The sequence below is a fragment of the Pipistrellus hanaki genome, assembly GCF_964339955.1.
Source record: "Pipistrellus hanaki genome assembly, chromosome: 19".
Classification (NCBI taxonomy): Eukaryota; Metazoa; Chordata; class Mammalia; order Chiroptera; family Vespertilionidae; genus Pipistrellus; species Pipistrellus hanaki.
The window spans coordinates 22,507,593-22,522,190 of NC_140521.1; the positions used below are offsets into that span (position 1 = coordinate 22,507,593).

Below are 14,598 nucleotides of genomic sequence, written 5' to 3' on the forward strand. Positions count from 1 at the left end.
ATTTTTTCTGGCTTTATATTTATAGCAGTGATTGGATCTCGCTTTTTAATTCAATCTGGTAATTCCTTTTAATTGGGGGGGGGTGTTTAGGCGTTTTACTTAATGTGATTATTGCTATGATTAAATTATCATGTTGTGATTTGTTTTCAATTTGTCCTACCTTTTTCTTGGTTCCCTTTTACCTGCTTCCTTTTGCATTAATACAGTAGTTTTTTATGATTGTTTTATATTCTTTGATGTCTTATTAACTATAACTCTTTGTTCTTTTATTTTAGTCGTTGCTAAAGTTTATAGTGTACATTTCTAACCCACAATTATTGTATACTACTTCATGTACAGTATAAAATCTTACAGTGGTTACATTTATTTTTCCCAATCTTTGTACTATTAATATTATTGCCATGCATTTTACATGTTATGCTATAAACGCCACTATATATTTTTGTGTATACACTCAATTATCTTTTAAACAATTTTAGATTAAAAAAAAAACCCTTTTAGCCCTAACCGGTTTGGCTCAGTGGATAGAGCGTCGGCCCGTGGAGTTAAGGGTCCCAGGTTCGATTCTAGTCAAGGGCATGTACCTTGGTTGCGGGCACATCCCCAGTAGTTCAGGAGGCAGCTAGTCAATGTTTCTCTCTCATCGATGTTTTTAACTCTGTCCCTCTCCCTTCCTCTCTGTAAAAAAAATCAATAAATTTAAAAAAAACACACAACCTTTTATGTTTATCAATGTAATTACCATTTCTTGATCTCCATTTCTTTGTGTAGCTCCAGATTTCCAACTGGTACCATTTTTAATTTGCTTGAATTCATCCCTTAACATTTCTTATAGTGCAAGTTGGTAATGAATTCTTCCAGGAGTTGTGTATCTGAAAACCTCTTACCTTGTCTTCGTTTTTAGAAGATACCTTTGCTATGTTTAAAAGTGTTGTTCCACTGTCTTCTCACTTGTACTTGAATTCAGTGAGAAAGCGGATGTCCATTCTTCCTTTATTCCCATGCCTCTGCCCCTGCCCCTGCTGGCTGCTTTTTGGTTTTCAATTTTATCACTGGTTTTGAGCAATTTGATTATGATGTGCCTCTGGTGTAGTTTTCTGCATGTTTCTTATGCCTGGAGTAGGGTTTCTTAGATCTGTGGGTTATAGTTTTTATCAAAATTTTGACCATTCTTTTTTTTTTTTTTAAATATATTTTATTGATTTTTCACAGAGAGGAAGAGAGAGGGATAGAGAGTTAGAAACACCGATGAGAGAGAGTCATCGATCAGCTGCCTCTTGCACACCCCCTACTGGGGATGTGCCCGCAACCAAGGTACATGCCCTCAACCAGAATCGAACTCGGGACCTTTCAGTCCACAGGCCTTTCTATCCACTGAGCCAAACCGGTCCCGGCGACCATTCTTTCTTTTTAAAAATGTTTTTAAATTGATCTTAGAGAGAGAGGAAGGGGGAGAGAGATAGAGAACCATCAATGTGAGAGCAAAACATCCATGGCTGCCTCTGTACTCATGCGGACCAGGGATGAAACCCACAACCCAGGCATGTGCCTGACCAGAAACCAAACCCACCACCTTTGTGGTGCATGGTTCCACACCCAGCCAACTGAGCCAGCAGCCAGGGCGTGGCCACTCCTTCTTCCAAGTATTTTCCTGTTCCTCCCTTTCTTTTCCTCTTTCAGAGACGCCAGTTACTCATACATTAGACCATTGGAGGTTGCTGTTGGATATTCTTTTCATTAACATTTTTTTTTCACTTTGTAGTTTTTATTGTTGTATCTTCAACTTCACGATCTTTTCTTCTGCAATGGCTGATGTTAATCCCATCCAATATGTTTATCTCAGATGTTATTTTCATTTCCAGAAGTTTAATTTGGGTAGTTTAGAATATCTAGCTAACTTTTATATGTATGTAATAACTATACTATCTGTTCTGATGTATTTCTCTGTTAATTCTAACATCTGTGTAGCTCTGGGTGGTTTTGATTGATTATTGGCTACTCTTTGCTCCCTGGCGATCTCTGCTTATATGCCAGACTTTGTGAATTTTACCTTATCTCAATATTTTTACATTCCTATTGGCTGCTTGATATTTTTAACCTATATAATAAAGAGGTAATATGCAAATGGACAGTCGTGCACTCAAAAGATGGCCTATGACCAGGCCAGCAGGGGGGTTAGTGAGGAATGACCAAATGACTGAATTAAGCAGGCTGCGTAGGGCAACCAGGCCAGCAGGGGGTGGGGGGCAGTTAGGGGCGGCCAGGACAGCAGGGGGGGTGTAACTGGGGAAGACCAGGCTGGCGAGGGCGGGGGGGCAGTTGGGGGTGATTAGGCTGGTGGAAGGGGTAGAGTAAGTGGCAACTAGGCTGACGGGGGGGAGGGAGGGACAGTGAGGGGCAACCAGGCAGGCAGGTGAGCAATTAGGAGCAAGTGGTCCAGGATTGTGAGAGGAATGTACGACTGCCGGTTTAGGCCCAATTATTGGGATCGGACCTAAACTGGCAATCAGACATCCCCCAAGGGGTCCCAGGTTGGAAAGGGTGCAGACTGGGCTAAGGGGAACCCCCCTCCCATGCATGAATTTTGTGCACCTGGCATCTAGTAGTACTATAAATCTTCTTAAGCATTGTTCTGGGATGCTGTTAGTTACCTGGAAATAGTTTAATTTGTTCAGGTCCTGCTTTTATGATTTATTAGGCAGGTCTGGAGCAATGTTCAGTCTAGGGTAATTATTTCCTACCACTGAAGCAGGACCTTTCTGAATTCCTTACCCAATGCCACATGAATCATAAGTTTTTCCCAGTCTAGCTGGAGAGAACAGGTACTTTTCCTTTTAATTCTTTCTCATTGTTCTTTCCTCAGTCTTAGCTCATTTCCTCGCATATAGCACTGACCCACACTGATGAATGCTCAGAGGGTATATAGTGCAGATCTCTCTTTGTGAACTTTCTTTTTTTGCATTCTGCCTTACTAACTCTAGCTGCCTCAGCTCCACCTCCTCTCTGAGGGAATCTTTCTCCCTGTGCCACAACCTTGAAACTATCTTTAATTTTTGTTTCAAGATTATTTTTGACAAAAAATTGTGTACAGATGGTTTTCAACTTTATGGTGGTTCAACGTGATAATTTTTCAACTTCACAATGTGCAAAAGTGAAACACATTCAGTAGAAACCAGCTCTTCTCCAGCCTCATCAGAAGAGAAAGACAGCGATGACCCTGGTGCTGTCACCCCCCAGCACCCAGCCATGCCTCAGCCATCCTCTGGCCCAGCACATTTTCAACTACGTATATTCATGGCAAATACCCGTACTCTGTTTTTACTTTCAGTACAGTATTTAATTACAGGAGATATTTAATGCTTTATTATAAAACAGGCTTTGTGTTAGATCACATGTGTCAAACACAAGGCCCGCGGGCCAAATCCAGCCCGCCAGGCCTTGCAATGTGGCCCGCACCGCGCTGTCATCACTGCACTCCGCTGTCAGTTTATGACATTGTCAGTTTATGACTGTTCAGTAAACCATTCGGCCTGCGATTTAGGCTGGATTTTAGATTTTGGCCCCTTCTCTGATTGAGTTCGACACCCCTATGTTAGATGATTTTGCCTAACTGTAGGCTATTGTTTGAGTGTTCTGAGCACACTGAAGGTAGGCTAAGTAAGCTATGATGTTCAGCAGGTTTAGGTGTATTCAATTCATTCTTGATTTACAGTATTTTCAACTTACAATGGGTTTGTAAGGATGTATCGCCATCATAAGTAAAGGAGCATATGATTAAGGTATACAACATGATGTCTTTATATATGCATACAATATGAAATAATTACCGCAATCAAATGAATTAACATATCTACTACCTCCCATAATTGCCTTTTTTATTGTGGTCAGAACACTTAAGATCTACTTTCTTAGCAGATTTCCGGTGCACGAAAATTCTCAGCCCAGCCTGCACACTCTCACAACCCGGGACCACTCAGGGAGGGTCCAGCTCTATCACCACACGGCTCTGGTTCCCTGGGCCTGCAGGCGGGGGCGGGGGGAGGGACAACCAAGAGGCCAGTCCGATGGCAGCATGGATCCGTTCCCACAGCTCCTGGGCAGCCGGGACCCAGGACTGACTGCTGCCACGCTGGCCGGGACTCTAGCCTCGTGTTCAGTCGTCCGTTCAGACGTTTTGGTCATGACAGACCCTGGCTCTTCATATGTTACAACAGTCACTGTGATGTACATCCAGTTACTGTTCTCCCTCTCCCTCTCCCTCTCTCAATGCTCTCCTGTAGGTCTGTCAAACTCTTTAGGAACTTACTACTAAGATGAGTCATTATGCTATTTTGTTTCTGAGCGGCTGGAAAGGTTAAAGAGAGATGGGTGTCAGCTTTAAGTATATAGGAAATCTAGCAAAGCTCAGCTAAAGATGGTAAACATAAGGACTCCTAAATCAAAGATTTGCTTTGGCTTTTAGAATCTAGCTTTACTTGATATCATTTTCCCCTCTGTACTAGGAGATGTGAAAGCCTGGTGGGAAATAAGCAGTCTACTTCACAAAATTTTTATACAATATTTTATGATCTGCTTTTCTTTGGAGCTTTCTAGCTCAAAAATGGCACCATTTTGGATCCAGATGTTTTGGACATAAACCTTGGGACTCATTCTTGACTCTTCTCTTTCATACATCCCCTCAGCAATCTCATCCTTCACCTACTGATATCTCACTCCTCCACTATCAGCCTAGTTAAGGCTATCATTGATTGTTGCCTGTACTAGAGCAACAGTCTCTCCCAGGTTTCCTCTTGACACAACAATCTATTTCTCATACACAACCCAGAACCACCTTTCTAAAACACAAACCAGCTGCCGTCACCCACTGCATTCAACTGCCGAAGGCTGATTTCTCCAGCTGCACACAGCCTCCTGGATGGACTGTATGCTGAAACAAGCCTCAACTCACTTAAAAGGTTTGGAATCATTGGAAGTGTCTCTCTGACCACAACGAAACTGAATTCGGTGGTTGAAATTCCTTTCAACAGTAGAGAGAATTTTGAAATATCCTCAAGTATTAGGAAAGTAATTTTAAAAATCAGGTCAAAAGAAAAAAAAAATCACCAGAAAAGTTAGAAAACATCTTGACTTGAATGAAATTAAAATGTAACATTTATGGGATGCGGTTAAAACAGTGCTTAGAGGGAAATTTGCTGCTTTAAATACCTATGTTAAAGAAGAGAGGCAAATCTCAAGAGACAGAAAGTTAAAGATTAATGGTTACCTAGAGTGGAGGTGGGGGAGAATGACTGCTAATGGGTACAGATTTCTTTGGGGATGATGAAAATGTCCTAAAATTGGATTGTGGTGATGTTTACACAACTTAGTAATATTCTGAAACCACTGAATTGTACACTTGATATGGAAGAACTTAGTAGGTACATTAGCCCTAGCCAGCTCAGCTCAGTGGATAGAGCGTCAGCCTCCTGACTGAAGGGTCCCAGGTTCCATTCCAGCCAAGGGCACATGTCTGGATTGCAGGCTCAATCCCCAGTGGGGGCTGTGCAGGAGGCAGCCGACTGGTGGTTCTCTGTTATCATTGATGTTTCTATCTATCTCTCCTCCTTTCCTCTCAGAAATTAATAAAGAAATATATATATTTTAAAAATAGTAGGTACATTATATCTCTATAAACCTGTGCTGCTGGGTTCTTTTTTGTTTTTTTTTTAAAATATATTTTATTGATTTTGTACAGAGAGGAAGGGAGAGAGATAGAAAGCTAGAAACATCGATGAGAGAGAGTCATCGATCAGCTGCCTCCTGCACACCCCCTACTGGGGATATGCCCGCAACCAAGGTACATGCCCCTGACCGGAATCGAACCCGGGTCCCTTCAGTCCCCAAGCCGACGCTCTATCCATTGAGCCAAACCGGTCTCGGCGCTGCTGGTTTTTTTTGTTTGTTTTTTTAAATACACCTTATCAATACTTGAGGGGAGGAGGGATAAAAGAGATGAAACAAACTGTAAAAAACAAAAGCAAACAGAATTATTTGTATCTAGAATATTTAAAGAACTGTTACTATTCCATAGAAGACAAACAACCCAAAATTGGAACAGACATTTCACCAAAAAAGAAAAAGCACGTGGCCAATAAAATAAGCACATGAAAAGATACTTAACAGCTTTTCAGCATCCTAATTCCAGTTATTAGAGAAATGTAATTGAAGCCAGAGAAATCATTCCACACCTAGTATCAGAATGGTTACAAAGAGAGACAAAAACGTGTTTTTAAAACCTTGTACCTGCTATCTGAACTGTATTCTTAAAAATGAATGGTAAATTTTATTTTATGTATTTTTTACCACACACACACAAAAAAATCCTTACCAGTACTTTTAAAAAATATATTTTTATTGATTTCAGAGAGGAAGGGAGAGGGGGAAGAGAGAGAGAAACATCACTGATGAGAAAGAATCACCGAGGGCTGCCTCCTGCACGCCCAGCAACCCGGAAAGGAGCCTGCAAGTAAGGTAGGTGCCTATTACGGGAATGAACCCAGGACCCTTCCGTCCACAGGCCAACGCCCTATCCATTGAGCCAAACTGGTTGGGGCTCCTTGCCAGAACTTAATAATAAGGGGGAAAGTGGTGAACAAAGCACACAAAAAAACAACGGAGAATTTTCCCACAAAAAGCCAGACTTTAGATGGCTTCACTGGTTGAGTTCTATCATATATTTAAGAAGAAATAGCCGAGGCCGGTTTGGCTCAGTGGTGGAGCGTCGGTCTGCGGACTGAAAGGTCCCAGGTTCGATTCTGGTCAAGGGAATGTACATTGGTTGCGGGCACACCCCCGGTGGGGGGTGTGCAAGAGGCAACTGGTTGATGCTTCTCTCTCATCGACGTTTCTAGCTTTCTATCTCTCTCCTTTCCTCTCTGTAAAAAATCAATAAAATATATTTAAAAAAAAAAAAAAGAAGAAGAAATATAAGTTTATATAATCTGTTTCAGAAAACAACAGAGGAAAAAACACTTCCCAACTTACTCAACGAGGGCAATTTAAATATATGACTAAAGGCTTCACAATTGATTGTTTTGAGAAAAGAATTGCTGCAGTATAAAAGACATAATGTACTGAGACCAAAACCTAACTGGGTCCAAATCAGACTGTTACCAAAGGAGCTGTGTAATCTTTATCAAGGCACCTCATCTTCTTGAGCTTCAGTTTCCTCATTTGTAAAATAAAGTTCACCAGAGAAATCTTTTCTATTGATATAATTCTATGGTGTATTTATAAGCATAAATTTTGTTTAAAACATCCATGATCCTAAATTGGTATAACCTGTCTGCAAAACTTTTATAGTAAAAACCAGTTTATACTCTCTGCTGAAGTGTTTTAAGTTTTGAATATTTAACTTGAATAATTCAACCAAAGCAAAGGAACATAAAAAGATGGTTACCTTTACAACCCACATGTCCAACAAGAGTGGAATAAGACAGTACCACAAAGAAATACCAAATTACTAGTACTAAAATTAGTATGTTGATGACTGTGGAAAATACTTTTTTTAGGTGAAATAATCAGTATATAAAGGATTTCCCGAAACCGGTTTGGTTCAGTGGATAGAGCGGCAGCCTGCAGACTGAAAGGTCCCGGGTTCGATTCCGGGCAAGGGCATGTACCTTGGTTGCGGGCACATCCCCAGTAGGGGGTGTGCAAGAGGCAGCTGATCGATGTTTCTCTCTCATCGATGTTTCTAACTCTCTATCCCTCTCTCTTCCTCTCTGTAAAAAATCAATAAAAATATTTTTAAAAAGAATATAAATGATTTAAACTATAAAAATGTACCCAATATATAAATACAGGCCAAACAAAATGTCACACATACTAATGAAAGTACAAATAATGCCATTTAGTTGTGACACTGATAAGATGCTGTAAGAACTTTACCCTTGTTTACATCAATCAGCCTTTGGTAAAACTGGCTTCATTATACGGCATTTCACTTAAAGTCACAGAACTTACTAACATTAAATAAAGACTTGCTGTAGTACTAGGGTTGTAGGTCTGAAGATTTTTTAAAAAATTACCGAGTCTTTGGAAATGCTGACATATACACAAGAGAAAAAATAAGAAACTTGTCCAAAGGACAGCAATACAAAAACATCAAGATTATGTGATAAGGTTCTCAGTTGCTCTGGCTTAACTATGCTTCCTAAGGCTCATTATAAACATAGGGTTCTCAATAGAAGTCTCAATGATTAAAACTTGATTCAGTTGATACTGGAATTACCAACAGTATTGTACCTGTTCTATGCAGTGTTAAGATAAAGCCTGTAATTTTGCTAAGTTCTATTAAAACCCAGATATAACATTTCAAAATTCTTATGCCTATTTATCACCATAACTCCCTTTCAAGTTATCAATTTAAAATTTCTCATGTGACCTTTATTGTTAAGTGTGCCAGCCACAGAACTATTTGAGTATATTGAAGTTCCTTTTAAGAAGCACAGTGAAAAAAAGAAAAAGAAAAAAAGAAAAGAAAGCACAGTGAAGAGGAGGAGTAAGTGTCTAACTTCTATTCCTGCGGCTGCCTTCTAGAATAGCAATGTCAAGAGGACCCAGTCTCAGCATTCCCAAAGTAAGCAGAGAAAACACTTGGTAAATACTAATGTCCATAATTAGGCTGAACCATCAGTTATTTGTGTAGGTCAAAAAAGTTGCCTGTAGGCAATTTCATGTGGTTCACCCTGTGTCAATGCTTCCATATTAAGAAAAACGTTGTTCCCTTTGAGCCTGTAGAATAACTGTCAAGGATTAACTCCTTAACCTTCTCAATAAGTATGTTTATGGGAGTCATATTTCAGAACCAGAATTAAAGCAACTCATGTTTCCATTAAAATTCCAAAGTCATATAAGCAAAACCAAGAAGTGTTTTATTTTTATTTTATTTTTATTTTTAAAATATATTTTATTGATTTTTTACAGAAAGGGAGAGAGAGGGATAGAGAGTTAGAAACATCAATGAGAAAGAATCATCGATCAGCTGCCTCTTGCACATCCCCTACTGGGGATGTGCCCGCAACCAAGCTACATGCCCTTGACCGGAATCGAACCTGGGACCCTTCAGTCCACAGGCTGACGCTCTATCCACTGAGCCAAACCGGTTTCAGCCCAAGAAGTGTTTTAACAGTAGCCAAATGAAAGATGAAATATCAGAATTATCCTGTTCTGACTCAATTCCTGCCAGCCATATTTCTCTTCACAGAGCAGTTAAGTTTTGGTGCTAATCTCACCTCCATTGAGATTAGTCTCACTTTGAGAGCATCTTACCTGAAACTACCGTAGACTATCAGGAGAATTGAAATCAGAAATGTAGACACTTGACTGGAATCCACCAGGGAATAGGCCCTAGAAAAATAAGAGAAAAAACATTAAATCACATGGCAGCAAGTTCTCACAGAATTTGATCTACAAACCTAAGTTTTTATTTCATCTTTAAGGTAAAAAGGTATAAATCAGCATTAACATAATCACATAATTAAAATGAGACTGGCTTTGCTCCTGGGTCACCCAGGAGCCTGCAAGGCCTTGCTCCAGGACTGCCCGGGGGCCAGAGCGTTGCTCCTGTAGCTCCCTCCATCGCCCCTCTCCTCCTTATAGCAGGTGTCCTGCCCCTCCTGGCTGCTCTGTGCCTCGTATGTAAATTAACCCGCCATCTTTGTTGGGTTAATTTGCATACTCGTTCTGATTGGCTGTGGGCATAGTGGAGGTACGGTCAGTTTACATGTTTGTCTATTATTAGGTAAGATATTCACAGGATGTTGAATATTAATGTAAAAATTCCCTTTCTGTATGACATACAATAGATCTTATAACATCCACACCCAATTTAAAAATTACCATATTATCTACCTATTCTGTACCAATGATGAAAAGTTTCAGTGATTGAACTTTTATCAATTAACACTTGAATTACCAATAGTATTTTACTGGTAATGAGATAAAGCCTGTATCTCTCTCCTAAAGTCAATTTCCATTTTTATAACTGCCTATTGGTTCTCTCCCTCTGGGAGTCCCGAGGGGAGTTCTTCAAAGTCAACAGGTCCAAAACCAAGTCATTCTTCTTTTCTCACACCTGGTCCCCTCAATCCCCTTAAGGAACTGTAACCTGATACCCTCAGTTGTCAAAGCTAGAAATCTATTGCATTATTTTTTCTTTTTTTTTAAATCCTCACCTGAGGATATTTTTCCATTGATTTGAGAGACAATGGAAGAGAAAGGGAAAGATGAAGAGAGGAGAATCCAAGATGGCTGCGCCCAGGTGAACACCTAGCCGCAGCCGCACACAACAATTTCAATAAAATACAACTAAAATATAAAACGGACATTGCCCAGAACTACAGGAAGGTTGACTGACTGGAAATTCTACAGCGAGAAGCAAGGAGAAAACCAGAAGGAGGCTCGGAGGAGCTGGAAAAGCCCAAGGTACGGAGACACGCGGCACGTAGAGAGGACAGAGCCGGAGAGGAGGGGGAGGCGGAGTGCCTGGCGGGCGTTTCCTAGCGGAAAGGAGATAAAACTCCGACTGTGCTGGGCCCTCGACTGCTCTGAACCCCAGTTCTAGCCCAGACTCCGGGAACCCAGGCTCATCCATAGGGAGCTGGGCTGTAAGGCGGGACTCTGGGGAAGCCGCGAAAGGAGGTCCCGGAGGTGCGCACAGTGCGTGCAGAGAAGGGACGGCCGGCTGTGCCGCGGGATTGCCCTGACGGGAAGGAGACAGGGGCTCCAGACTGCTCTGAACGCCACCTCCAACTCCACTTCCAACTGAACTGAACCCCAATACCGGGCTCATTGTGGGAGAGCATAGACTGTTTGGCAGCAGGCGAAAATCGAGGGCTCCTTTCTCTCAGAGGCGCCGGCAGCGAGCACTGAAGGACCCGCAGAGGGCGGGGCTGACGGAAGCCAAAGCTGCAGGCTCCACCCTGAAAACCCGTCCCATCTGTAACTGCGAAATGCGACAACAAAACAGATCACAAACGAAAGAAATGGAGGACAAAAAGCGTCTGGATATAGAGTTCAAATCTAAGCTTATAAGGTTTTTCAAGAATTTCCTAGAAAAGATGGATAAGACCTATGAGGATATGAAAAGAGATCAACTACAATAGAATTAATAAGGAGTCATCAAGAAATGATAAGGGATCAACAAGAAATAAAGAATACATTGTCTGAAATAAAACATATTTTACAGAGTCCTAAAAACAGAAAGGAAGATCGCAAGAATCAAGTCAAAGATTTGGAACATAAAGAGCCAGAAGACACTCCTCCACAGAAGCTAGAAGGCAAGAGAATTCAGAAAATTGAAAATAATGTAAGAAACCTCTGGGACAACTTCAAGCGAACCAACATCAGAATTATGGGGGTCCCAGAAGATGAGAGAGAGCAAGATATTGAAAACATACTGAAAGAAATAGTGACAGAAAACTTCCCCCACCTGGTGAAAGAATTAGACTTACAAGTCCAGGAAGCGCACAGAACTCCAAACAAAAGGAATCCAAAGAGGACCACACCAAGACACCTCATAATTAAAATTCCAAGAGCAAAAGACAAAGAGAGAATATTAAAAGAAGCAAGAGCAAAGAAGGTAGTTACCTATAAAGGAGCACCTATACGATTGTCAGCTGACTTCTCAACAGAAACCATGCAGGCCAGAAGGGAATGGCAAGAAATATTCAAGGTGATGAATAGTAAGAACCTACAGCCAAAGATAATCTATCCAGCAAAGCTATCACTCAGAATCGAAGGTCAGATAAAGAGCTTCACTAATAAAAAAAAGCTAAAGGAGTTCATCATCACCACCAAACCAGAATTACATGAATTGCTGAAGGGGGTTCTTTCAGAAGAGAAAGTAAACAAAGATAAAAATTATGAACAACAAATACGTAACTATCAACAAGTGAATCTAAAAACCAAGGAAATTAAAAAAAAAAAAATCTGATGAACAATAGTAACTGTTGAATATAATAGAATCAGAGGTATGGAAGGGGAGTGAACTGATGATTCTTGGGGAAAAGGGGAGAGGGGGATGTGGGAAGAGACTGAACATAAACTGTGCACCTACGGATGAGGACAATGGGGAGTGGGGAAAGGGCAGAGGGTGGGGTGGGAACCTGGTGGAGGAGAGCAATAGTGGGGGGGGGGGAGAAGGAACATTTGTAATAATATGAACAATAAAAACTTATTTAAAAAAAAAAGATGAAGAGAAATATCGATGTGAGAGAAACACATTGATTGGTTGACTCCTCCACCGCCCTGACCAGGAAGAAGCCTACAACCGAAGTAGGTGCCCTAGACTGGATTTGAACCTGGGACCTTTCGGTCCACAGGCCTATGCTCTGTCCACTGAGCCAAACCAGCTAGGGCAGTTTGCTGCACCGTTGACACCCCTGATCTTACCTCCCACATGTCATGACAGTTGGAGTCCTGCAATTCCACACCCCCAACTCCATTTTTCTCAATCCTACTGCCAATTCCTTAGCTCCCTCCCATGGCTTGACTCTCAGAAGTCTTGTTTGTAAGTCTGTCTCCAGGATTCACCCTCCACACTCCCCATTCTTGTTTTGTTAGGCGTTTCCCTAAATAAATTTCTGTTCCTTTTTTCATTGAAGCAAATATTTAATGTGCCTCTGTGCCAAACAGGCACTCGGTTAGCCACTGGGGATAGCGTAACAGTAAGATTGTCTTGGTTCCTCCCTGAATGTCTTTTCTAAAGGAATAAAAAATAAATGCCATGCTAAGGAATTTAAAAACCACAAGTTTCCATGAGTATATTCACTCAAAGCAGGTGAATATCCTCACGGAAAGGCTGTAAGAGGGAGAGAGACAGGTGCAGGATCCTATGAGAAAGTGGAAGTGGAACTGGGGAGGGGTGCTTTCCTGAGGGAAGGAGATGCATGAGACACATAAATAGGACCTGGTGATTGGTAACGGGACCAGGAAGAACTCCCAAGTTTCTGCTGAGCTGCTGGACGACGGCTTGTACCATTTAGCAAAAAAGGCAACATAGGAGGAGCAGGTTAAAAATTAGGTTTTAGATGGGTTGGGATGGTTGGATATCTGGGTCTACAGACCAAAGCAGCTCTAAGCTATAAAATATATACTGGGAGCTCACCACCTTCTATGTGGCAATTAAAGCCACGGTGAGGGTAAGACTGCCTAGCAGGGGTGAGAAGAAAATCCAAGAAAAAACCCTAAGAAACCTCCAAAACCTAAGACCAGGCAGAAGAAGGAGACGCAAAGAAACCAGAGAGAAACAGAAGGAGGAAGAAAGCCCAGGACAGCAGGGTGGTGAGTGTTTCACAGAGGCAGCAGGAGGGACGGTGTCTGAATTTAAACCCTCGTTTCCCCCTGACTCAGATGGAACTCATTACTTAACCTCTCTAAGGCCCAGCGTCATCTGTACCACAGGGATAATGACACCTGTTTTAAAGAGCTGTTAAAGAATTAAATGAGTTATTGGCACAGAGAGCCGAACACTATGCACTCAGCTTCCACTGTTTGGAGTAGGAAGGAGGTCACCTGTGTTGGAAGACTGAGAGGTCAAGTAAGATGAAAACTGCAGTGTCCACTGGATTTATTTAATGTGTATGTCACTGGTGACCTTAGCAAAAATAGTCTTAGTGATCTGATGAGGGTCAGACTGGATTACCTTTAGATAATCACTTTAAAAAAAAAGTTTTTATTGATTTCAGAGAAGAAGGGAGAGTGAGAGAGAGAGAAACATCAATGATGAGAGAGTCATCAATTGGCTGCCTCCTGCACGCCCCCCTACTGGGGCTTGAGCCCAAATCCTGGGCATGTGCCCTGACTGGGAATCAAACCATGACCTCCTGCTTCATGGATTGACACTCAACCATTGAGCCACACTGGCCAGACAATAATCACTTTTATTAGTTTCTTTAGAGCCTTCTCACCATTTCTTATAAACAGCAAAGTATTAAATACATAGCTCTGGCGCTGGCCGGTATGGCTCAGTTAGTTGAGCATTGTCCCATGCACCAGAAGGTTGCCAGTTCGATTCCTGGTCAGGACACAGGCTTAGGTTGTGGGTTCAGTCCCCGTTGGAGCGCATATTTCTCCTTTCCCCTCTCTCTAAAAAAATCAATAAAAACTATTTAAATATACAGCTCTGTACTCCTTCACCCTGTCTTTTACAGTTTAGCCTGGAGACCTTCCTGTATCAATATGTGGAGAACTTTCTCTTCTTTTTCTTTATACATCCCATAATATTCCATTGTATGGATACACCACATTGCTTCTCTTTTCAAACAAATCCCTTTTAAACGGACACTGTGGTATCCAAACATTTCTTTACAAACAATTCTTTAATAGAGAGTTGAGTTTACCTGCACTGCACACACAATGAAATGACACACCTGTGTAGAATAAAGCTCCTCAAACTGAGATCTGGGTTGAAAAGGAAATGCACTTTGACAGATGCTGCCCAACTGCCCTCCAGAGCAGTTAAAGCACTTTGCACTCTCACCAGTAACGGATAAGAGTTCTTTCTCTTTCTCTTTCTCTCTCTTCCTTTCTTTCTTCATTGTCTTCTCAACAGTG

The 14,598-nt window shown here is 41.5% G+C and overlaps 1 protein-coding gene across 1 annotated transcript in view; it reads right to left on the bottom strand.

Annotated features, from left to right (window-relative positions):
- Positions 1-14,598, bottom strand: part of SPPL3 (signal peptide peptidase like 3) — a 103,335-nt gene that overhangs the window by 30,167 nt on the left and 58,570 nt on the right. Inside the window, exon 2 of the mRNA XM_084868334.1 lies at positions 9,313-9,390. Within this exon, the coding sequence (XP_084724460.1) occupies positions 9,313-9,390 (78 nt within the window). The remainder of the gene's footprint in view (positions 1-9,312; positions 9,391-14,598) is intronic.